Source organism: Erythrolamprus reginae, chromosome 4 (assembly GCF_031021105.1).
Source record: "Erythrolamprus reginae isolate rEryReg1 chromosome 4, rEryReg1.hap1, whole genome shotgun sequence".
NCBI lineage: Eukaryota > Metazoa > Chordata > Lepidosauria > Squamata > Dipsadidae > Erythrolamprus > Erythrolamprus reginae.
In genome coordinates this window covers 127274725-127301366 of record NC_091953.1, presented here as the reverse complement: position 1 = coordinate 127301366, position 26642 = coordinate 127274725, and the positions used below count along the sequence as shown (strand labels likewise).

The window sequence follows — 26642 nt, the reverse complement described above, 5'->3', positions numbered from 1 at the left end:
AGATAAATATATCAGGCTCTGGTGACTGAATGTATTATTCATAGTGCCATACTTAGTCATAAAATTCACAGGCTGATGATTACGTGTAAAGTGAATGAATCATACAGTTAAATATTTTCCAAGTGACTTTGTGAACATTAAATGTGATCAATAATACACTGAAAAAGGGAGCGCTATTACCATGCTATTCTTCAGGCTTCCAGCAGGGGGCACATTGGTGACCCCAAGAAGCCCTGGGATTCTTTTCATGAGTAAACCCCAAAGGTGCTTTTTCAATAGTTCTAACTGTCAGGAAATTTATTCTTAGTCCTAGGTTGCTTCTCTCCTGGAGTAGTTTCCACCTATTGCTATTTGTCCTGCCTTCAGGTGCTTGCAACATGAGAGCATCAAGGGACCTCCTGAGTCTGTTTTGGAGTGAGTGGTAGTACCTCCACTTACGAACTTAATTCATTCCATGACCAGGTTCTTAAGTAGAAAGGTTTTTTAAGAAGAAGCAATTTTTCCCATAGGAATCAATGTCAAAGCAGATAATGTGTGCGATTGGGAAAACCACAGGGAGGGTGGAGGCCATGTTTCCTCCCAGGAGATTCCTAGAGAGGCCCCACGGAGGCTTGTCCCCGCCTTCTCTGAGCTGTTTCCTCCCATGAGACTCCTAGAGAGCCCTACAGAGGTTTCTCCCCACTTTTTCCACCCGTTTTCTCCCAGGAGATTCCTAAAGAGGCCCCACAGAGGCTTCTCCCCGCCTTTTCCAGCCCTGTTTCCTTCCAAGAGATTCCTAGAGAGGCCCCATGGAGGCTTCTCCCCACCCTTTCCGATGCTGTTTCCTCCCAGGAAATTCCTAGTGAAGCCCCACAGAGGTTTCTCCCCACATTTTCCAGCCCCTGTTTTCTCCCAGGAGATTCTTAGAGAGGCCCCACGGAGGCTTCTCCCTGCCTTTTCTAGTTACAGTTTCAGAGGCTCGGGTTTCTAAGTGGAAAATGGTTCTTGAGAAGAGGCAAAAAGATCTTGAACACCCGGTTCTTATCTAGAAAAGTGTGTAAGTAGAGGTGTTCTTAGGTAGAGGTTCTACTGTACAATAAATAAATAAATAAAAGAATGTGATGTCACTCAGGTAACTGTTTTACAGCAGAATTTTCTTAATTTCTGCACCTCCTGTTGAGTTCCAATACAGAAGAGACAGGAGAGTGGTGGAATTAGGTTGCAGGGAGTAACTTCCAGCAGCAATATACAAAACGCAGGGAATTTAAGTGTCAATTTCGTATTGGTAGTATACAGGAATTAGCACTGTTAATATACATGAGATGGGTACTAATAAGAGAGAAACTTAGGACAGGGGATGGTAGGTATGCTGGTGCACTTATGCATGCCCCTTACTGACCTCTTAGGAATCGGGTGAGGTCAACAGTCTAAGGATAAAGTTTTGGGGGTTAGGTAATGATACTACAGATCTGGTAGTGAGTTCCACGCAATAGCTACTCGGTTATTGTTCTGTCTGGGTCCCCCCAGACGCCAACACCAACCAAAAAGAGTATCCAGACACACTGGTAAAAAGCAAAGGCAGTTTATATAATTCAAAGCAAACACAGGTAACAAAAACTGTTCTTACAGACAGGAACACTATGAAGCTTCACAGAGGTTTCACGAAGGCCAGGCAATAAAACAGGATTCTTGCTGGCAAAAACAACGCTGGAGATAATAAAACCCACGCCTTCCCCAAGTCTTCCAGACTTCTAGGCCACAAGCCAAGATCAGAGACGCCAAGAATCAAAGCAAGGTCACAGGACTCCCAATTGATAACTCTCCACAAGACTGTAAGGGCGGGCCTGCCTTTTCAACCCTGCTGAGGAGAACCACACCCAAACCCAGCTGTTGCCAATTCAGGGATGGAAATACCTTTCTAATTGGCCCCGTCTTTGAGCTGCTCGTCGCTGCCTCATGTCTATTATAGCCTGTGCGTCTTCATCCAATGAATCCAGGCTACTAGCTGGGGAGAGGCCCCCCCCCCCGGGGGGTCTTAGGCTGCTCTCCCTCCTCCTCTTCCTGACGTTCCTCTCCCCCGTCTGCCTAGTCCTCCCCCTCCTGTTCACTGTCCTCCTCCTCTGGGCATGGATCCGGCAGAGATCCAGACGGTCCCTGAGGAGCCTCAGGCTGAATCACAACAGTTACTAAAGTCGTGTTTCCTGCAGTCGAGTTTAGAGCGATTTACTCTACGTTTGTATCTGTTATGTGCTCGTGTATTATTTTGGTTGAAGCTGAAGTAATCATTGACAGGAAGGACATTGTAGCAGATGATTTTATGGGCTATGCTTAGGTCATGTTTAAGGCGATGAAGCTCCAAGCTTTCTAAGCCTAGGATTTTACATCTGATTGTGTATGGTATTCTGTTGCAAGTAGAGGAATGGAGGACTCTTCTTGTAAAGTATTTCTGGGCGCTTTCTAATCTATTTATGTCAAAAATGTGATGTGGGTTCCAGACAGATGAGCTGTATTCAAGGATTGGTCTAGCAAAAGTTTTATATGCTCTGGTTAGTAGAGTGATATTATTTATTTGTTTGTTTGTTTATTTGTTTATTTTGACCAATACACAATGAGGGTTTTAGTGGGTATATATCTATATACACATAGTAAAATACATGATGAAGGTTATAGAGGAGATACTCATAGTAAAATATATTTAAGAAATAATAGAAAAGAAGATATAGTAATAGAACATATCAATGAAAGAATAGAAGAAGAGATATAGGAATAGAAGAAAGGTATAGAAGATATAGGAGAGCAATAGGACAGGGGACGGAAGGCACTCTAGTGCACTTGTACTTGCCCCTTACTGACCTCTTAGGAATCTGGATAGGTCAACCATAGATAATCTAAGGGTAAAGTGTTGGGGGTTTGGGGATGACACTATGGAGTCTGGTAATGAGTTCCATGCTTCGACAACTCGGTTACTGAAGTCGTATTTTTTACAGTCAAGTTTGGAGCGGTTAATATTAAGTTTAAATCTGTTGTGTGCTCTTGCGTTGTTGTGGTTGAAGCTAAAGTAAGTAGCTTTACCTTAAGTAAAGCTACATAGGATTAGGTTGACAACTCTTGAAGCTTTTTTGGTGGTGGTGTTGCAGTGGGCTTTGGCACTTAGGTAATTTGATATGAAAATTCCAAGGTTTTTTTACAAAGTGAGGGTTGTCTGTAAGGTCTTGTTTATCCAGCTTGTATTTGATGCTTGGAATCGTTTTGCCAATGTGTAGAACAGAGCATTTTTTATTGTTGTTGTTTGAGATTTGGAGTTGCCAGATTTCCCTACTTTACTTCCCAATTTCGGACTGGAGTGAAAACTTCCCAATTTCTTCAGGATATAACACCTCCGTTGCTTATTCATACTTGGGATTTAGAACATGTGAGATACAGCCACAGGGAACTGGTTGGGGAAGAGAAGGGTGAATCTTTATTTCAGCTTTGTTTGCCAAGGATTGGGACCTAAAAAGCCAGAACAAAGGCGATTTAGGACCATGTAAATAAAAGTTTTGGTTAAGCTCTGGGATTCTACTGAACGTCATATTCAGCCAATTTCTTTCTTTTTTTCCCTCTCTCCTTGAAAGGAAAATAAAACCTAAGCATGAATTCAGGAAAGCAGAGGATTCCATAGTGAATGCAGGTCCTGGCAATGTTCCAAAGCCCAGAAAATATTTATTATTTAGCTTCCCTCTTTTAAAAATAATTAATCTACAGTTGCATCTGCTGTAATTATAACAGAGATCCTGGCAGAATACATTCAGTGGTGTTAACCATTGATAGAGTTGTAAACAGAAGCAGCTGGACTGGAATTTCTTCAAGGAAATATTTACATGCCAACAGTTTATCAAACTGAAAGTCTGCCGATAAATCCACACATGGGTATTCTATTAAGGAGAGGACTAGCAATGATTCCGAGACTGTTTTTCTAAAGAGGCTTGGACTCCTCCAGCTATAAAAGGCAGGGGAAAAAAAAACCACAACAAAGAAGAAGAGTTTGGGGGGGACCCAGAGGGTGTTTTTACCCAGCCCTTGGATCCTGGGAAGGGTGAAACACGAGCCTACTGGGCCCACCAGAAGTCGGAAAAACAGGCCATTTCTGGCCTCCAGAGAGCATCCGAGTTGGGGGGCGGGAGCAGGAAAAGCTGTTCCCGCCCTCCCCAGGCATTGAATTATGGGTGTGGGCACTCTTGCATGCACGACAGCATGTGCACATGGTCTTTCAGCACCCAAGGAACAAAAGGTTCACCATCCCTGGTGTTGTGGTTAGCTTTGGCCCAGCTCCTGCCCCAAGGAATGTGCAGGTGGATGTGGGGGAAACATCCACATGCCGCAGGCCTGTTTTGCTCCCAATGGAATCTGCCAATGAAGCCTCCTCTAACCAAGGAAGCGTGAGTGATAGGGAAGAGGGGAGTTTGGCAGATAGCCCAGGAGGAGATCAATCATCTGTATCATCCTTGGATTCTGAACAAGAATTAATGACACATCCACGCATGTGTAGAGTGATGCATAGGAGACAACAACTGAAGGATTATTACAAGAGAAAATGAGGCCACCTGTGGTTGGGTGGGGCTGCTGTAATTAGTGCGACAGATAAAACTGCAACCTGGTGTTTAGCCTCATGGCAGTTTATCTGATTCATTGTTTCGTCAAGATCGTGGTTTTTGTGCTGTTCAAGATTGTGTGTGGACTCTCTGGACTTTAGAATTGGACTCAATTTCCCAGTTATTGGGTGAGCAATTGGACTGCATTTAACCTGTGCCTTGTGTGTACCAGAAAATCCCTTTGACATTTAAAAAGGAAGCTGTTTTTTTTTTTCTGTTTATAAAAACTTTTGGGTTTTCCTTTTATCGTGTGGTGTCTGTCTTCCTGGACTAATTACCCTGTAATTACGGGTGGTTGGGACACGGCGGCAGAACAACTGTTTTAAGTGGTACCCTAAATGTGGAGCAAGATTGGAAAGATGGAAAAATATAAGTGCATCCAACTTTAATGGTTTGGAAATGGGCAAACCGTGATTTCTTCAATAATCTTCAATAATTGTAAAGATAGCTTTTTAAATTAGAATTTTAAGGACTGTTTTAATGTATTATTAATTGGATTGTTTATTACTGTTCTCTGTTTTTTTGTATACGCTTTGAGCCGCCCCAGGTCCTCGGAGACGGGCGGCATACAAATCCAATTACATCTTAAATTATTATTATTATTATTTATTAGATTTGTATGCCGACCCTCTCCGGAAACTCGGAGCGGCTTACAACAAAAATACATAATACAAATCTAATGGTTAAAAAAGGACAGTTTAAAACCCTCATTATAAAAAACAGTCAGGCATCCCAAACAAACCATACATAAAATGAAACGGCCTGGGGGAATCAAGGTGGGTTTTTAGGAGTTTGTGAAAGGCAAGGAGGGTGGGGCAGTTCTCGGGAGGGAGTTGGTTCCAGAAGGTCGGGGCCGCCACAGAGAAGGCTCTTTCCTTGGCCCCCGCCAAACAACATTGTTTCGTTGACAGGACCCGGAGAAGGTCAACTCTGTGGGATCTAATCAATTGCTAGGATTCGTGCGGCAGAAGGCAGTTCCCGAGATATTCTGGTCCGATGCCATGAAGGGCTTTATAGGTCATAACCAACAATGTGAATTGTGACCGGAAACTGATCGGCAACCAATGCAGACTGCGGAGTGTTGGTGTGACATGGACATATCTGGGGAAGCCCACGATTGCTCTTGCAGCTGCATTCTGCATGATCTGAAGTTTCCGAACACTCTTCAAAGGTAGCCCCATGTAGAGAGCATTACAGTAGTCGAACCTTGAGGTGATGAGGGCATGAGTGACTGTGAGCAGTGACTCCTGGTTATTCTATTACAATCCTTCCATCTAACACTGGCCCATGCACTTAGCCCCCAGGAACTGTGACCAGAATTAGAGTTATAAGTCATTGATGGGCATCATAATAATAATAATAATAATAATAATAATAATAATAATAATAATAATATTCATTGCTTATTTGACCCCTATGACAATCATTAAGTGTCGTACCACATGATTCTTGACAAATGCATATTTTATTTTATGTACGCTGAGAGCATATGGACCAAGACAAATTCCTTGTGTGTCCAATCACACTTGGCCAATAAAATTTTTATTCTATTCTATTCTATTCTATTCTATTCTATTCTATTCTATTCTATAATAATAATAATAATAATAATAATAATTATTATTATTATTATTATTATTATTATTATTTAGATTTGTATGCCGCCCCTCTCCGAAGACTCGAGGCATCATCTTAAACTCAAATTAAATATATGACTGTTTCATGATCCTGTGACTGTTGGGTGTCATGTAGCCAGTGTAATACTGAAAATGGGACTTTAAATAACCCTGGGGAGGTCAGTCATAACTTTGAATGGTCATTAAGCAGCCAGTCATAAGCTGAGGAATACTTTATTCACACCTCTCTATCTCTCTCTCTCTCCCTCTCTCCCCTCACTCTATTTTTTAAATTTTTTTATTTAAAATGAAACAGACAGATAAAACACACAAACATAAAAGAAAAATGCACATATCCGAGATGATTTACATCCCAATTTTTGTCAGAAGCCCATATTATGAACCAGTGAGAGATGATAATGGAAGAACCGGAGATCTCTTTCAAGGGAAAATTCTCGGAATATTTTTAAAGAATGCAATCCAGAAATATTTTGATGGATGGCATACTTGAATGAAGAGTAGAAACCAGACAAAAGTACTTAAAGTGATTGAGACATTTGAAGGCCTGAGAATAAATGTAAATAGACTATCTGCTTAGAAACATACATTAGATATTTGTTTGATTGATACAGTTCTCGAGATACAGAATAACCTCCAATACCAACAATGTGTGTGTGTGTATCACTCCAGCAATGAATGGGTTTTTGAATCGTTTATTGAATTTCCACACAAATAGGGGTTTTTTTACATTGTCCACTGGATTCCATAACTTGAGGTTTTTCATCCTGTCGTTGGTTCTAAGACAAATTGTGTAAGGAGCAAATGTGAGATATGCTTATGGCAGTGATGGGGAACCTTTTTTCCCTCGGGTGCCAAGAGTGGGTACAGATGCACGTGCGAATGCCCACATCCATAATGCAATGCACCTCCCGCATGTCCACACCCCCTGTACATGTGCGCATGACACACTGCGCATGCACCCATAGCCCCATCGTTTTGGCCTCACATCCCAAAATAGCAGTGGGAGCGGGAGAAAAGCCTTCTTTCTCTAAACGGACCTGTGAGTGGGGGGAAAGCCTCCCAACCCCAAACAGAGTTAGGGGGCAAGACTTGCATGTCCTCATCACCTCGAGATTTGACTACTGTAACACTCTCTACATGGAAACAGAATCCCCTACGAGACTAGACTCTCAATCCTGGGCCTAGAAAGTTTAGAACTAAGACGCCTGAAACAAGATCTAAGTATTGCCCACAAGATCATATGCTGCAACGTCCTGCCTGTCGGCGACTACTTCAGCTTCAACCACAACAACACAAGAGCACACAACAGATTTAAATTTAATATTAACCGCTCCAAACTTGACTGTAAAAAATATGACTTCAGTAACCAAGTTGTCGAAGCGTGGAACTCATTACCGGTAGTGTCATCCCCAAACCCCCAACACTTTATCCTTAGATTATCTACGGTTGACCTATCCAGATTCCTAAGAGGCGAGTACAGGTGCACTAGAGTGCCTTCTGTCCCCTGTCCTATTGCTTTCCTATATCTCCTATTCCTTTCTTCTATTCCTATATCTCTTCTTCTATTCTTTCATTGATATGTTCTATTACTTTATCTTCTTTTCTATTATTTCTTAGATATATTTTACTATGAGTATCTCCTCTATAACCTTCATCATGTATTTTACTATATGTATATAGATATATACCCACTAAAACCCTCATTGTGTATTGGACAAAATAAATAAATAAAATGGGGCTACCTTTGAAAAGTGTTTGGAAACTTCAGATCGTGCAGAATGCAGCTGTGAGAGCAATCATGGGCTTTCCCGAGCCTCTGAAAATGTACCCGGAAAAGGCAGGGAGAAGCCTCTGTGGGGCCTCTCTAGGAATCTCCTGGGAGGAAGCAGGGCCAGAAAAGGTGGAGAGAAGCCTCCATGGGGCCTCTCTAGGAATCTTCTTGGAGGAAATGGCCTCCACCCTCCCTGTGGTTTCCCCAATCGCACGCATTATTTGCTTTTACATTGATTCCTAGGGGAAAATTGCTTCTTCTTACAAACCTTTCTACTTAAGAACCTGGTCATGGAACAAATTAAGTTCTTAAGTAGAGGTACCACTGCATACTATTTCTTCTTTGAGTAATGCATCACCATAGCAGCAATCCACCATAAGATAAAATAGGAGTAGGCTTTAGAATAAGTTAACTTGTCTTACCTCCAGAACTTCAGGGAGAAGGTCATCCAAGGATCTCCTTGATGGCCAGAGACTTAAACTTAGAAAAACCCAACAATGGGCTGCAATTCCAGCTTCAGAAGCAAGCCAACTCTCCTACTTATGAAGAGAGACAAGCAACACTTAAAGCTGTTTAAATGGAATACGGGCCGTACAGAAGAAGTCATTTTTTAAAAAAAAAATCATATTTGGTTCAAAGCTGGCCTGAGAAAAAAATGAGAGAGAGGAAATTATATGCAACGAGAGATAATAGTTCTACGTGGAATTTTCATCAGGCCTAGAATGCAGAGCTGACAGCATAAATTAATAGCTAAGAACAATCTGATTAATTCAGTAATCAGTTGGATGGGCCAAATGTTTGTTGATACTAATAAAGTAAGCCCACCAATGATTTACACAATTAATTTCCAATGAAAGTTTAAATGAAGTTCTGTCACTTTGGATTAGAGAAGAAAGCTCTTTACATATCATATGTTTACAGGAACAGATCACACAAATGTGAATTCTAACCTTACTTAGTTTCCTTCCCAAAAGATAATCTATTAGAAGTATTTGCACATTCTGAAAATATTCCTTTCCACCCTCAGATTCTTAATCATTGTCTATAAATTAACCAGAAGCTGGTAATTTATCTGTATAGCATAATATTTAGCAGCAACAAAGGCAGATTTCAGTACTAGTCTACATGCAACATCTTGGTCAAACTCCTTCTCTGCATTTCAGGTAAGTTGTCAGATTTCAGATTTTTATCTGAAGGTGTGATTAGACACCTTCATTCTAAAGTGGCAAGATTTAGTCTGCTAAAGTTTCAAGGCAAAATAAAATGGCTCCCATTTCATGTCTAAAAATATTGAATTGTTCAGTTTATAAGTAGTGATGGGCAAACCGAACCCGCACAATTTGGGTCCATATCAAATTTTGCGATGTTTGGTATGCCGAACATGAACCCAAAATTTTTTGAAACTTCGGGCAAAGTTCGGGGTTGTGTTCGGCATTCGGAGCTTTGATGTCACCAGCAGGTTGCTAAGGACGCCAAGGTGATCACTTCCTGGATTCCATGGAATCCAGGAAGTGATCACCTTGGCGTCCTTAGCAACCTGCCGGTATATGTGACGTCAAAGCTCTGCCTCTAGAATTTCTTGGTGGGATTCCCCGTTCGGGTTTGGGTTCAGGTTCAGTTCGGGTTCGGCTGAATTTTGTGTAAAGTTCGTCCAAACTTGCTGAACCCAAACATCATTGGGTTCGCCCATCACTAGTTATAAGAACAATGGAATAGGGATCTCTATGACACTGGGGCAAGAAGCTAGTTTTTTGGCTTGAAAACAGAATAAGTTCCAGAGGTCACATTGTACTCCAAGGCAGGGTGGTAGGAAAACTCGGGAAGGATGGCTGGAAACAGGAAATGAATTAGCACTGTTCACATTCCTCCCACACATTTATTTGGTTTCATAAATACATCATTATACTGTATATCCCTCCTTGGCTTCTTGGCTAAGTCTCTCTCTCTCTCCTTCCCTCCCTCCCTCTTCTTCCCTCTCTCTCTCCTGCAAAGAGATTCTCATTGGATGCTCCTTGTAGTTTAATCTGAGATAGGACAGGGACAAAGATGAATCTATCAGTGGTACAAGGAATCACAGAAACTCTTTCAAAAGAACAAGTCTCATTTAATTCTATTTCTACACAAGCATTACTGAGCCAATCCTGTCATGATTTATTGGCTGTGTGAAACAATTTGACCATTTCCCCACCTAGTGTCTTGCAGAGATATTCAACAGACCAAAAATGTACCAAAAAAAAAAAAAATAAGGATAGATTTTACATCCTTTCTGTTCCAGCAGATCAATACCTCAAGTCACTATGGAAAAAATAGTTCATGATTTTTATAATAATCTTTGATTTGCTTTTAGAAGTTCAAACTTGTTTATAACTCTGTGTCCTTACTTATTAATCCAAAGAAACTTTTGTGTGTAATTGGAGTGTCTTTACTTAAGTATGGCTTTGTTACTTTATCTTTTCAGCAGCATCAAATATACAGTAGTAATTTAGCTTTAGTTACTGGAGTCAACAGAAGTCTTTAACATAAGAAAAAACAGCTAGGATTGTGGTTAGAAATGGATTTTTTGATTTCTGGCCTTAAAAATAAGTCTTATATGAAAACAGGAATGGTTACGATTTCTATACAATGCATCATAGGGAATAAATAAATAAATAAATAAAATAGGGGAAAATGGGATTTTGGATGCACAATCTGTGAGTTGTTGATGAACATAAAGGAAAATTGGCAATACAGTGATACCTTGTCTTACAAACTTAATTGGTTCCAGGACGAGGTTCGTAAGGTGAAAAGTTTGTAAGACGAAACAATGTTTCCCATAGGAATCAATGGAAAAGTGATTAATGCGTGCAAGCCCAAAATGCACACCTTTTGGCAGCTGAAGCACCCGTTTTTGCGCTGCTGGGATTCCCCTGAGTTTCAAGTTTTATTGGATTTATATGCCGCCCCTCTCCGAAAACTCGGGGCGGCTAACAACAATCATGAGGCTCCCCTCCATGGGAAACCCCACCTCTGGACTTCCGCATTTTTGCGATGCTGCAGGGGAATCCCAGCAGGGGAATCCCGCAAGTGCAAAAACGGGTGCTTCGCTGGCAACGGAGGTCCGGAGGTGGGGTTTCCCAACGAGGGAAGCCTCAGCGAAATTGCAGTGTTGTCAGTTTCCGCTATCTTGTGACTCATTACATGATTCCTTATGGGAAAAAATGTTTGGCACTTATAGTTTTTGGTATTCGTGGTTCCTCCTGGAACAAATTAACAATGAATACCGGTGTACCAGTGTACTGTTTTAGTTACTTGTTTATATAGAATGTTATAAGCAGTTAAGGCATCAATTACAGTGGTGCTTCTACCTAAGAATGCCTCTACTTACAAACTTTTCTAGATAAGAACCGGGTGTTCAAGATTTCTTTTGCCTCTTCTAAAGAACCATTTTCCACTTACAAACACAAGCCACCAAAACTGTAATCGGAAAAGAATCTCCTGGGAGAAACAGGGCAGGAAAAGGCGGGGACAAGCCTCCGTGGGGCCTCTCTAGCAATCTCCTAAGAGGAAACAGGGCCTCAGCCATCCCTGTTGTTTCCCCAGTTGCACTCATTATTTGTTTTTACATTGATTCCTATGGGAAAAATTGCTTCTTCTTACAAACTTTCTACTTAAGAACCTGGTCAGAATGAATTAAGTTCGTAAGTAGAGGTACCACTGTATAGGTGTGAAAGTGAATGCTGCCATAAAGGGGTTTGTCAGACAATTGATGCAACCACACCCTATTTTTGAAAGTGATTTTGAAACAAGATTCATCTAATTCGCTGAGCCTGTATTTTGATCCTGAAGTTAAATAAATAAATAAATAAATATTATTTTTTGCATGTTTAAGCAGTGAGGCTATGCAGCAAGTTGTTAAAAGTTCTTGCTGGAAGTTAGACGGAAGCTTGTAAACCCCAGGAAGTGACTTTGCAGCAAAAAAAAATATATCTCCAAACTGTTGTAGTTATGGAAATAACATATTTTCTTCCATCAGTGTGTTCACTTTACATTATTCAGCACAAAGCTTTGTAAAATAAGAATCCTGGGAATATCGCAATATAAAGGGGGGGAAAGGTACAAATAACAGCTTCATAAACCAAGAAATGAACATAAATAAATCATGCAGATGGGCCAGTTTGCTTAGCTGGCAAGAAACAAAATACAGAGGATCTGCTTGTTAAACAATAACCACAGAATGTGCTTTTATGATGTTTTTTTTCCCCTTCTTCCTTTCTTCACCACAGTAATTCATATTAGAGAGCTAGAAGCGGTTGCATGTTAAATGAAATCATTCGGCTTTGTTCTGCTCACATTGCAAACAGCTGACTTATGTTGTTTTAAGATACCTCCCATTAGAAAGCAAATATCCCTCCAATGTTACACATCTCACCAAATTTAATAAATATGAACTGTAAATAAAGTCACAGGCAAATTTCAGACAGTTTTATTAGCAGATTGTTGAAAAGGAGGAGGAGGAGAAAAAAAAAGAGAGAGGAAAATTAAATACAATAGCAGGAAAAAGTGGTTCTGAACATGAAACCAGGCTCAGATTAACTAGACTACGATAGAAAAATTATCCAATTCTTGCAATATGATGTAAAAACAGATTTTTTTTTTGTACAGATTTTGTACAACAAAATTCATAATAACTTTTTTTCTCATTTTTAGAAAACTTTAAATATATAGATAAAAATAGACAATTTTCATAGGCCCTACATGAAGATGAGAATGTTCTGTTCCAAAGGGTTGCATAGAACGCAGAAAAGGTGATTATAATATAGAACAACTAGAACATTTAATATCTTTAAGAGTACAAAAAGCATTTAAACAATAACATGAACACAACATTTCTTCATATTCTAGGCAAAAAGGGGGTGGGGGAAGGTCTTGGGTAACTAAAGGCAGAAGAAACCCAAATTCATCTTACGATAGCATTTCATGAACTGTTAATATTTACACGTGATTTAACAAGATATATGTCTTCTCTTCATTTAGCATTTCCATTGACTTATGTACCAAAGCAAACAATGATTAATACCCATTGTGTCTGTAAAGAATACACTGTAAAAATGATCACACCGACTTATGGGTGGTTTTTATTTTATTTTTTTGCCAGTCAAGAAATACTGGAACTGCTGTTTTGTCAGTGAAGTGAATAACCAAAAAACCCTTCATATAGAGCTAGCCATTTGCCACAAAAGTTCATCAAATGATAATTGTTAACCCTTTAAAGACTGCACAATTTTCTTTCAAAAGAAAATAAATATTTCAGTTTTTCTCAACTTTTCTTATGATTTTAAAAGAATCCTCTCGTAATAAAAGTTTTGTTTTGTATTTTCAACGGTACTTTTTAAAGATGTAAAATGAAGGTTTGGTCTCGATGCATGCCAAAATAAACAAAAATCCAGATTGAAAAACTTTCGTAAAACTTTGCCTTGCCCGACAGGTTTTAAATTTGGACACACCGTACGTCATGAGTAAGCACTGAACGCTCCAAATTATGAATTTATAGAAAAGGTGTTTTCTGCGTAAGACATGAAAGATTCCAGAAAAGCCTGGACATCCTTCCAAATGGTCTTTAAAGGGGCAACTTGGAGAAGTTGGACGAGCCAAGGAGAAAATTTCAGATGTACAAAACACTCGGTTTCAACCCGCTTCCAGTTATGAGCACAAAGGTGAGAAACAGGAGACCGGGTTTTTTTTTATAAAGACAATAAAAATAACACAGAGGCGCCTACAATGGTGGGTCAAAAGACAAAAGACTGAAATTCATCACTTAGCTCTACGTGGTTTTGGACTGATACATCAAATGTCTTTACAGCCTCGGGGATAATTTCTCCCCACGGCAAGGTTGAAGTAATATGACATTAATATAGAAAAATATTTCTGGAGAGTTGACTTGATTTGGGGCCACAATCCATTCCGAAAAGTGTTCCCCCTTTTTTTCATCATATACATATAAAGGTGGTCGGTCACCCCTCCCAGACGGTTAAGATTCCCTTCATTAACACTGTGACTTCAAGACAAATATTTACATGCCTGCATGCGTTAAAATTAGAAAGATGGTGTTTGGACCAACAGGGTGACAAAACATATTCTCTAAAATTGTTGTTTTCCTAAAATCTAGTATACTACTGCATACATAATATTTTCTGTGAGTGGTTTTTGTGGTTATATACTGTACACCTGAACAGTCTCAGAAATGAGGAACAACGTCATCCCTCTTATACTGACATTTTAACATGATAAATTATAAGTCTTCTTCTTCTTCTTCTTCTTCTTCTTCTTCTTCTTCTTCTTCTTCTTCTTCTTCTTCTTCTGATTGCTGTAAATTGTACATGATGCTGTTCAAACTTTGTACTTCTTTTTTTGTTGAGATAAAACTGGTTTAAATTCTATAAGGTACACCTTCTAAAGGCCGTGTGAAAAAAACAATCAATTTCCCAGAATTTGAAAAAAAGAAAAGAAAATAGTACATAGCATTTTGTTTTGTGTACTCCTAACCCCAGGTTTTTGTTGTTGTTGTTGTTTTTTAGGAATCTTCTGAAGCCCATTTGAGAAATATTCATTATTTTCTACTGTCTTGCTGGTTTGGCATAAGAGTGCTTACAATGAGAAGTGGAAGATTTCCTTGATGTGCCTAAAAGGTTCAGAAGAGTATATTAGTTCTTATTCCATTGAAATGGGAATACATAGTTCTGGTCTGGAGTCTCAGTACAGGTTTCCTGGTAGCTACTAGAAAGCTACACAAGTTTGTAGAAATGTCTTCCGTAACACAGGATGGAGCTTGGACAATGCAATGGGGGATGCTCCCATCAAATGCTTAAAATCTCCGCACATGGCTATGTGAAGTGATAAAAGTTTTCTGCAAAGCACCTTCCTTGTTTTTATTTTTATTTTTTGCAGAACTTTGAAACACTGGATGTTTTACTGCAGAGTCCTCTGGATTGGTAACAACACATTGTTCCGACTGAACAAACTCAGTACATGACAGTAGTTTTCAGATAAAGTCTTCCATCTGAAATAGGCACAAGAAAGATGTTAGCAAACTCCTTTTCACAACAACATTCCCACAGTGTATTTCTTGTAGAAAGAAAAAAATGCATTTCTTATATATTAAGAATGTTCTTATTACATTAAATGATGTGAACTTTAACTTCCCTGGAGGGAAGGCTACTCTGTACAAGATTTTGTTTGTTTGTTTGTTTGTTTGTTTATTTATTTATTTATTTATTTATTTGTTTGTTGGATTTGTATGCCGCCCCTCTCCACAGACTCGGGGCGGCTAACAGCAGCAATAAAACAGCATATAATAATAATCCAATACTAAAACAGTTAAAAAACCTTATTATAAAACCAAACATACGTACAGACATACCATGCATAAAATTGTAAAGGCCTAGGGGAAAAGAGTATCTCAATTCCCCCATGCCTGGTGGCAGAGGTGGGTTTTAAGTAGCTTACGAAAGGCAAGGAGGGTGGGGGCAATTCTAATCTCTGGGGCGAGTTGGTTCCAGAGGGCCGGGGCCACCACAGAGAAGGCTCTTCCACTGGGTCCCGCCAAGCGAAATTGTTTAGTTGATGGGACCCAGAGAAGACCCACTCTGTGGGACCTAACTGGTCGCTGGGATTCGTGCAGCAGAAGGTGGTCCCTGAGATAATCTGTCCTCACTTAATGGCAAGTCACTTAGGGACTGTTAGAATAGGGGTGTCAAACTGGATTTCTTCAAGGACTGGATCAGCATTGTGGTTCTCCTCCATGGAGCAGCCAGAGAAGAGGTGGAGACAGGATGGAGGCCTCCTGCAGCAATTTGCCAGCCAAAATGAGCCATCCGGGAGCCTCATTTGCCCCCTCTGCACCCCATTTTGCCTGGCAAGGTGCTGCAGGAGACCATCAAGGTTGTTTTATCTGTATGAGAAAAGCATTTCATAAGCTTGGACCAGAATAGGAGCCATCCAGGAAACAGCGAGGGACCGTCCCATGTCGCCTCTGCCAGTGAAAACAGAGCTCCATTTTCATTGGTAGAGACACCATGGGCCGATCCTTTGGATGTGAAAATGGAGATCTGTTTTCACTGGCAGCGGGTTGCAGGAGGGTGTTGCAGCTGGAAACGGAGCCCAGGAGTCCGTTTTCACTGGCAGAGTGCTCAGGCCACCAAATGCACCCCCAATATGAATGACATTGAGCTAGCCATGCCATCTTGGCTCTCCTAGATGTGGCCCTGAACCTAGATGTGGCCCTCCATGAAATCTAATTTGACACTCCTGGTGTAAAGGGAGAAAATAAAAGAAAAAGGCAGCAACTTCTGAGTCTCTTTAGCACAATAGAAAATAATAACATGATTAGTGATGGGTGAACGCAACGGTATTTGGGTTCGGCATGTTCGGCCGAATTTTACGCAAAATTCGGCTGAACCTGAACCGAACCCGAATGGGGAATCCCTCCCATAAAGAGATTCCGGGGGCGGAGCTTTGACGTCACTGGCAGGTTGCTAAGGACGCCAAGGTGATCACTTCCTGGATTCCTTGGCATCCTTAGCAACCTGCCGGTGACGTCAAAGCTCCGCACGCCGAACACGACCCCGAACTTTGCCCGAACTTTGGAAAAATTTCGGGTTTGTGCTTGGCATACCGAACACCACAAAATTCGGTACAGATCTGAATTGTGCGGGTTCAGTTTGCCCATCACTAAACATGATGACCACAACTTTTTGCTTTTAGACAACAATATGTACAAACAATACACCTTTTTAATTAACAAAAAAAACAAAATCAAAGTTTCATTATTATTATTATTATTATTTTCATTGCAAGCACAAAATCTGGAAGCAATTTCAGAATAGAAACAAAGCTAGATATATTCTCTTCTTTGGATAAAAGAATCCATCTTTTTCTCTTTGATGTGGGGAGTAATATATGATTCTGTGAACTCCTTAATCTTTATCATAATTTATATTAAGAAAATCCTCTATATACTAACACAGTAAATCTGGCTTCCTCGTTGACTTTGCTTGTCAGAAGTCCATGAAACGGGAATCACAGGATCCAGGGACACTGCAATTGTTATAAATATGAATCAGTGGTCAAGTGCCTGAATTTTCATGATCTCGGGGATACTGCAGTGGTTGTAAGCATGAAAAAGTTCTATGGTCACTAAACAAACTGTTGTAAAACTGAGGACTCCCTTTTCTTGAATGCCAGATTATTTTAAACATACTAACTCTCTTTCTTTCAATAAATGTTTATTTTCTACTTAACTTTGCTGCCCAATGCATTTACAATTATTATTTTTTTCTTTAACCCTAAAAAAAACCCCTTGTTGTGGTTAGCTCTGGCCCAGCTCCTGCCCCAAGGACTGTGGATGTGGGGGAGACATCCCCATGGTGCAGGCCTGTTTTGCCCCCGGTGGAATCTGCTGATGAAGGCTCCTCTGACCAAGAAGACATGAGTGACCGGGAGGAGGAGAGTGTGGCAGACAGCTCAGAAGGAGATCAATTATCTAGCTCCTCCTTGGATTCAGAACAAGAGTTAATGATACAGCCACGCATGCGGAGAGCGATGCATAGGCAACAACAACTGAGAGATTATTATCAAAGAAAATGAGGCCACCTGTGGTTGAGTGGGGCTGTGGTAATGAGTGAGGCTGCTATAAATAGCAGCCTGTGAGTTTGGCCATTGTGGAGGATTATCTGATCGCTGTGTTTTGTGACTGCTTTACTGACTTTGACCTTTTGTGTGCTGATTTTCCCCACTTTGAAACTAAACCAGAGCAAAGTGTGTTTCACTTTGTGAAAGAAGAAGAACTGTGAATTGTCTCACAGCTGCAAGCTAAGTTTCACAGGACTGATAAGGGACTTGTACAAATTGCCAGTTTGTTTGGAGACAAGTGCTCTTGGCTATACCAAAAGAGGGCTTAGTTTAAGTGAATTTTCATTATAAAGAACATTGTTTTGAATTTTCAAATGTGTGTGTCTGAACTTTGTACCTGTGAATTTTTGGGAGGATTCTACCAGAGAGCCCGACAAAACAAACCTAAAACCTGAAATGTTCCTCCTAGGCATCATGGGCCAAAGCATAAAGAAAAAAATAAGCAAAACTTGATGATACACAAAATGTGGGTGGCAAGAATTTCATATGTGCAACTATGGGAAAAAGAAACAGCTCCCACTAATTTAATGGTCATAAACAAGATATTGGAATCGGCAGAGATGAATAGGCTAACTATGTGAATAAAGGAGAAGGAAGAAATAGATTTCTGCAAAATCCGGGAAAAACTGTACGCTTGGTTGGACGAGAAAAATAAAATGAAACAAGATAAGTAGTATAGAGGTAATCTATGTATTTATGAGTCCCATTGGGATTGAGCAGCATAGAAACCAAATTAATGAAATTAAATTAAATCTAAATCAGAACTTATAGACAATGCTAATATATTGGAGAAAAGATTGAGCAATAAGAAGTGAAGGCAGGATTACAATTGATAATTGACATTGTTTTGGGGATATATTACTACCACTCTTATTAGTACTATGATGAATGAGATTTGTTAAATGTTTGAAGTACCAAAAGAAAATGATACGTATAACTGCATAAATTAGAAAATGAGTATTGATGTATGAAAGGAAGATATGATAGAACTGTGATGTTTTTTTTCTCTTTCTGGTTTAAGTATGCAGAGTTGCAAAATGCTGTAGTTATACAGTGATACCTTGTCTTACAAACTTAATTGGTTCCAGGACGAGGTTTTTAAGGTGAAAAGTTTGTAAGATGAAACTATGTTTCCCATAGGAATCAATGGAAAAGCGATTAATGCGTGCAAGCCCAAAATTCACCGCTTTTGCCAGCCGAAGTGCCCGTTTTTGCGCTGCCAGGATTCCCCTGAGGCTCCCCTCCATGGGAAACCCCACCTCTGGACTTCTGTGTTTTTGCAATGCTGCAGGGGAATCCCAGCAGGGGAATCCCAGCATCGCAAAAACAAGTGCTTCGCTGGCAATGGAAGTCCGGAGGTGGGGTTTCCCAGCGAAGGGAACATCAGTGAAATTGCAGCATCGCAAAAACACTGAAGTCCTTGAAACCCCACCTCCGGACCTCTGTGTTTTTTGTGATGCTGCGAGTTCACTGAGGCTCCCCTTGCTGGGAAACCCCACCTCCAGACTTCTGTTGCCAGCGAAGCACCCGTTTTTGCGATGCTGGGATTCCCCTGCTGGGATTCCCCGGCAGCATCACAAAAACACGGAAGTCTGGAGGTGGGTTTTCCCATGGAGGAGAGTCTCAGGGGAATCCCAGCAGTGCAAAAACAGGTGCTTCGCTGGCAACGGAAGTCCGGAGGCGGGGCATCCCAGCGGCAGTGGTGGGTTTGTAAGGTGAAAACAGTTTGTAAGAAGAGGCAAAAAAATCTTAAACCCCGGGTTTGTATCTCAAAGTTCGTATGATGCTGCATTTGTAAGATGAGGTATAACTGTATACATATATAAATATATTTGTATTTTTTTCTTTTTCTTTTTGTTTTCCTATGTATTGTTTTATTTTTTGTGGATGCCACAAGCATCATCTTTAAAAAAAATTCAATAAAAATATTTTTTAAAAATATTGTGAATTTTTTAAAAAGTATGATCTTTGAAAAAAAAACTGATTAAAAATGTTGTAAAGATTAGTTTGAATAGGAAGACAATTCCAACTCCAGCAACGAACATTGCAACTACTGTAGTAATAAAGAAAAATCCCTCCAGTTCTCCTTATAAATACAGCTATTGTGTGCTCTTATGAGAGAAAGTGAGAATATTTATTTATTAGATCCGACTGAACTACCATGTTTCTTTCCCTTTGATAAACTGAACCTGGTTGTCAACCTGGGCAGACTGATAGGTACCCACATAAATTATGCTCATTTAAGAAATCTTTCGTACTGTAGATCTCTAAATTTATAGCTTGAAAGAATTGCCCCAGATTGTGATGCTTTTATAAGGAAGAAAAGCTTGCAATCAGTTCACCCAAACAGCTGCAAAACCCATGTCAAAACCCATGCATAAGTCACATTAAACTCATGTCAGTCAGAGGTTTCAAATTCCAACTGTTTTTTTTAAAGCAGTAAAAAGAATTGATTGGAGTCAGCGGGCATTTAAATCGAAGGAGTTCAATGGAGAAAAACCACTAAACATTCACACAGCGGACTAAAATATAAATATTTTTGGAGACTTTAAGAGAAGGACACAATGTGCTCCTGGAAAGATAAATGCTAAATATACCAAAATGACTTTTTTGATTGCAGATCACATCTGGGCTACAACACTGCAGTGAGTAGAAAGGCCTCCAGGGAAGCAGGTGTTTCCCACCCCAAAAATAGCTCTTTGCCTCAAACACTTGGGGAGTGGGAGGATAGGATTCTTTCCTCAAATAGTCTAATGTTATAAACCTGCAGCTCTGATGGCATTGTGTACTGTTAATGGCAATAATGCAGTCAGGTGATGGCTCCATCTACTCCAGAATCTATTTCTAGAATACCACCGGCCAGAGAGGATCTTATGTTCTTAAGGATGTAGGAGCTATAAAGCTCTTCCAAAGAGGAGAGAGGGCAACCATTGATACTCTGAGCAATGACTTTAACACTCTGGTGTGCTTCTTCTATCTGCCACTAAGCAATTGGCAAACTATACACAGGTGCAGTAAGTTAAAATACTCTCTATGGTGCAGTGGTAGAAGGTCACCAGCATTTTTTCTGAGAAGTCTCAGGTAGTATAATCTCTGCTGGTCTCCTTTTGACCAGTGCTGAAATGTGAACATTTCTTTCTTTCTCTCTTTCTTTCTTTCTTTCTTTCTTTCTTTCTTTCTTTCTTTCTTTCTTTCTTTTTTTCTTTCCTTCTTTCTTTCTTTCTTTCCTTCCTTCCTTCTTTCTTTCTTTCTTTCTCTCTCTCTCTCTCTTTCTTTCTTTGACTTTTATGCCACCCCTCTTCAAGGACTTGGGACAATGTTCATTTTTACGTGAAAGGACGCCGCAGCGGTGCTGCAAGCAAAGGGCGGTCCTTTCCCGTAAAAATAAACATGTTTATTTTTACATGAAAGAACTGTCCTTTGCTTGCAGTGCCGCTGCAGTGTCCTTTTTCGTAAAAATAACAATGTTTATTTTTACATGATGACCTCCCTTTGAAGGAGCTGGGGAATCCCCCCCATGAAGAGATTCCGGGGGCGGAGACTTGATGTCACCGGCAGGTTGCTAAGGACGCCAAGGTGATCACTTCCTGGATTCCATGGAATCCAGGAAGTGATCACCTTGGCATCCTTAGCAACCTGCCGGTATACGTGATGTCAAAGCTCCGCCCCCAGAATCTCCTGGTGGGATTCCCCATTCGGGTTCGGGTTTGGTTCGGGTTCGGCCAAATTTTGCGTAAAGTTCGTCCAAACTTGCTGAACCCGAACACCGTTGGGTTCACCCATCACTAGTCTCAAAAGTAATGACTGCTTTTGAAAGAGAAGGGAAAACATCCTCAGCCAAGCACAGGTCTGGTCGAAAGTCGAAGTTGTCTGAGAGAGACCATCAGACTCTAAAGCAAATTGTTAGAGCGGATCGCAAGACCATAGCTGCTAAAATCAATGCAGAGCTCAATACACAAAAACTGTTCGAAGGGAGCTTCACAAATCTGGATTCCACAGAAGAGCTGCAAGATGTTTCCATTCTTTTGTCCACCACCACCACCCTGTATGTCTAAGTGCTATTGCTATTGTTATTGCTATTGCTAATCTATTTTTAAATTAAAGGAAGGCATATCCTCATAGTAGGAAAGGTTATTGAGAAATAGAAGCTATTTTGTTTCTTCTAAAAAATTTTCTTTCCAGGCATCTAATGCTATTTGTCATTTTTCATTTAACAGCTGTACAAGAAAGCTCCTAAGCACACAACCCCTTCATCCCGATGTTGATAAAAGCATCTGTGATCCAGAGCTCAAGAGCATTTTAACTTATAGAACTGCTGGGTTTATTTGTTTTAATAAGGAAGGGTGAATGTGAATCGCCATGTAATCCTAACCTCCCCTTCAACACATCAGTTTAATAATTGAAGGAAAAGGAACCAGAACAATGAAATGAGACAAAGGCAAACAAATGGAAAATGATGCATATTTTTTTAAAACAAAACAGCATCAGGAAATTCAAATAAAAAGGACCATCTTGCAACAGATGGAGTACAAATGCAAACTCTTTGGTGAGCCTTTACCAAAATGCTACAATGGGGTGAACTAATTAAGGTTAGAGTCAATTTCTGCCTTCCCTCCATAGATCTTGTTAAAGATGCAAATAAAGAAATACTTGTTTACCATAGATCCAAAACAATGCTGATGTATTGGGGGGTGGGGGGTGGGATAAGTTCTTATAGATAGGAGACAATTTAAGATAAAGCTGAAGCATATTTAGAAATATTAAAATGGAAGAGATCATAACAGGAAAGTAATTTCTAAATGAAAGTCACCTTATCAACTGCCGAGTCTTTTCTCCAGCATTTTAACACTAGTATATATACCCAATGCTTACAGGAAAACCCTATGTGAAATACATCTTTGTAACCATCACATCCCATGGACACCTGTTCTGTTCTGTTCTGCTCTGTTCTGTTCTACTCTATTGCCTGCTTGTAAATATTTCAGTAAAACAGTATTCTAGAGCAGTGTTTTTCAACCAGTGTGCCGCGGCACACTAGTGTGCCGTGAGACATAGTCAGGTGTGCCGCGAAGCTCAGAGAGAGAAAGAAAGCGAGAGAGAGAAAGAGAGCAAGAGGGAGAGAAAGCAAGCAAGCAAGAGAGAGAAAAAGAAAACAAGAGAGAGAAAGCAAGAGAGAGAGAGAAAGCAAGAGAGAGAGAGAGAGAGAGAAAGAAAGCAAGAGAGAGAAAAAGAAAGAGAACGAGAGAGAGAGAAAGAAAGAAAGAGAGAGAGAGAGAACAAGAGAGAAAGAAAGCAAGAGAGAGAGCAAGAGAAAGAAAGAGAGAGAGAAAGAGAGGGAGGGAAGGTGGGAGAGAGAAAGACAGAGGGAGGGAGGGAGGGAGAGAGAAAGAGAGCAAAAAAGAGGAAAGAAGGAAGAAAGAAAGAGGGATGGAGAGAGAGAGAGAAAAAAAATAGGGAGGGAGAGAAAGAGGGAGGGAGAGAGAAATAGAGCGAAAGGGAGGAAGAGAGAGAGAGGATTTTTTTGTCCAAACTTTTTTTAGCCCCCCCCCCAATGTGCCCCATGGTTTTGTAAATGTAAAAAATGTGCCACGGCTCAAAAAAGGTTGAAAACCACTGTTCTAGAGGAGTGTAAGTAATCCATTGTGAGACTTTTTGCTTCTGGAGAGAATTTTAATGCAGAAAACTCCTCCAGGTATTGACAGCCTGAGAATAAAAGATCACACTAAGATTGATAAGTCACTTGAGGCCCAGTCTTGATTCAAACTTCAGTTGTTATTGGCCCCAACTAAAAGAATATTTGCCTGGGGTTTACTGAAAAAATGCATAGGGCTCAGTCCAAGGAGGGTGGGAACATACAGTAATATTTAAACCTAGTTGAAATCTAATATAAAATCAAATATGTGAATGACAGGTAGATAGATAGATAGATAGATAGATAGATAGAGAGAGAGAGAGAGAGAGAGAGAGAGAGAGAGATAGATAGATAGATAGATAGATAGATAGAAGATAGATAGAAGATAGATAGACGGATAGGCGGATAGGCGGATAGGCGGATAGACGGATAGACAGATAGACGGATAGACAGATAGACAGACAGACAGACAGACAGATAGATAGATAGATGAGAGAGAGGGAGATAAATAGATATGGGTGTCTTTCTTCTGAGATGATTGTGTCACCTAATACCAGTTTTTCCAAGTGATAATGATTTAGGGACTCAGGATCCCCCCCCCCAAATTGGTTCAGCTCAAGAACCTCCAATCACCCCAAGTGATTGTGTATTACAAAAGAATATTAATCAACCGGAGCAACAATGCTTGAAGATGTCTCTTGCAGCTTCAAAAACAACAACTATAAACATATACATAGAACAGAGCATCATACATAAATATCACCCAATTAAGATCAAGTGTATCTCTGCTTATTACTTTGGTACAATGGAACACAGCAAATGAAGGCTGTGACTATGGTTACTATCTGAAGGGCTTTCCACGTCCATCATCAGAATTTATAACACGACTGGAATTAACTTATTTTATTACACAGCTTGCCATTTATTTATTACATCTGCAAGTCTATGAAAAAAATATGTCTGCTCTGTAATGAGGGGAGGAAGGCGAAGAATTCAGCTGGAAGTGTAAAAATGGGCTGGGGTTAGGGCTGTTGCTTTTAATTTGAGACTCACCAAGGTCTCAATAAATGGGACAAGTTTACTGCTTCTCAAGACTCAAGAAAGCCTGCAACAAAAGGCAGAAATCTCACCTCCTCCCTCCTTTAAATTAGAAGAGAGCTTTCCAAAAGATCCCCTTTTAAAGCCATGCTGCATTTTGCTGAAGGAAGCTAGCACCCACCCCTCTCCTAGAAAAATGAAATATTTTAGGAAATATTAAAAGGGCAGAATATTTCCCCTAAAAGGGAGGCAGAAACTCAGTCCACCAACCACCTCTGTCAATGGGTCATTGTTGTGAATGCTCCTTGTCCACCTCAGATCATGTCATATTCTGAGGACAATTCCATCTGTCCGTCCATTACCCTGGGGGGAGAATCATTGACCCCCTCAGAGAGGGTTCGCAACTTGGGCGTCCTCCTCGATCCACAGCTCACATTAGGGAAAAATCTTTCAGCTGTGGCGAGGGGGGCGTTCGCCCAGGTTTGCCTGGTGCACCAGTTGCGGCCCTATTTGGACCAGGAGTCACTGCTCACAGTCACTCATGACCTCATCACCTCGAGGCTCGACTACTGTAATGCTCTCTACATGGGGCTACCTTTGAAAAGTGTTCGGAAACTTCAGATCATGCAGAATGCAGCTGCGAGAGCAATCATGGGCTTTCCCAAATATGCCCATGTTACACCAACACTCCGCAGTCTGCATTGGTTGCCGATCAGTTTCCAGTCACAATTCAAAGTGTTGGTTATGACCTATAAAGCCCTTCATGGCACCGGACCAGATTATCACAGGGACCGCCTTCTGCTGCACGAATCCCAGCGACCAGCTAGGTCCCACAGAGTGGGTCTTCTCCCGGTCCCGTCAACTAAACAATGCCGCTTGGCGGGACCCAGGGGAAGAGCCTTCTCTGTGGCAGCCCCGGCCCTCACCCTCCTTGCCTTTTGTAAGCTACTTAAAACCCACCTCTGCCACCAGGCATGGGGGAATGAAGATTCCCTTCGCCCCTAGGCCTTTACAATTTTATGCATGGTATGTTTGTATATATGTTTGGTTTTTTATATTAAGGGGTTTTTAATCGTTTTTAGTATTGGATTATTATTGTACGCTGTTTTGTGATTGCTGTTAGCCGCCCCGAGTCTTCGGAGAGGGCGGCATATAAATCCAATAAATAACAAATAATAACAAATATGATGAGCCAGGCCCCTCTGGATACACTGGGCCAGGGGGGTTACCAGCTGATGCAGAGAGTGAGAGTGAAGGAGAAAGTGGCTTGAATGAACCTGAGGAACCACTAGAGAGGGCGGATATGACAATGGAGGATAGGTCCCAGTCAGAGGATGAGGAAGACATTAGAGTGGATGGTCAGCGGATAGATCCTTGATATAGAAGACTGCTGAGAAGACAAGAGGAGTTGCATAGTAAAAGGTATTAGCTTACAGCCTTAGCCTCTTTGGGGAACGATGTCACTTCCAGGCAGTATAAAAGCAAAGGATTTTGGGTAATTGGATGTGGGGTTTCAATACCGTTCAATGGAAGAGGCTTTAGAGTGGAGTGGAGTGTGCTTGACAAAGTCTTCAAAACCATGACTTTTGCATCAATAAAAGACTGGATGATTTTTGCCTGGGATTTCGGTGAGCTGATTCATAGTTTTGAATGATAAAAAGAATTTTGTTATCTAATTCCCTGAAAAAAGTTTAGCGATCTCATTTTAGCTTCAATCAGCATCTTTATTTTACCACTTGTAGCATGGCATCTGTAATGAAAGCCTTGCCTGATCTACAGATGAAAGGATACCTCAGAAAAGGGTAAAGAATAAATTAATGGTAATCTATGTTTTGCGGTATTCAAACTAAGCCTGAACACCTCAAAGACTTCGCGGCATTTCACGAATTGCAAAGCGATATAGCGACAAATACATTTCTCTTAAGTCATTTTTTCCCCCTGTGGTTTTATTAACTTGTTTTGTTTGCTATTCGTCGTAAAGGAAATCTGTCAAAACAGCAAACGGAAAAGTAAAATAACTGTCTTAATTTTAAGTATATAATTATATACATTTTCAGTATTCGGGCATATTTTGTTTTGAAGGCGAGTTTCTGCTAGAACATATGCTAGCAATTACTCCAGACTGTTTTTCAAAGCTTTTCAAAAGTAAGAACATAATAGGAAAAATTTCTCTTTTATAAATATTAGCTGAAACATTATGTTGTATTTTTTTTTCCCAGTAAGCAAAAGGATTCCGTTGCTACATTGCCATTCTATCTGCTTGTTTTCCCTCTGCAAATACCATAGGC

The 26642-nt window shown here is 40.4% G+C and overlaps 1 protein-coding gene across 1 annotated transcript in view; it reads right to left on the bottom strand.

The window, feature by feature from the left end:
* Nucleotides 1–12464: 12464 nt before the first annotated feature.
* Nucleotides 12465–26642, bottom strand: part of DACH1 (dachshund family transcription factor 1) — a 446425-nt gene continuing 432247 nt past the window's right edge. Inside the window, exon 11 of the mRNA XM_070751360.1 lies at nucleotides 12465–15054. Coding sequence (XP_070607461.1) covers nucleotides 15017–15054 — 38 coding nt within the window. The 3' untranslated portion in view covers nucleotides 12465–15016. The remainder of the gene's footprint in view (nucleotides 15055–26642) is intronic.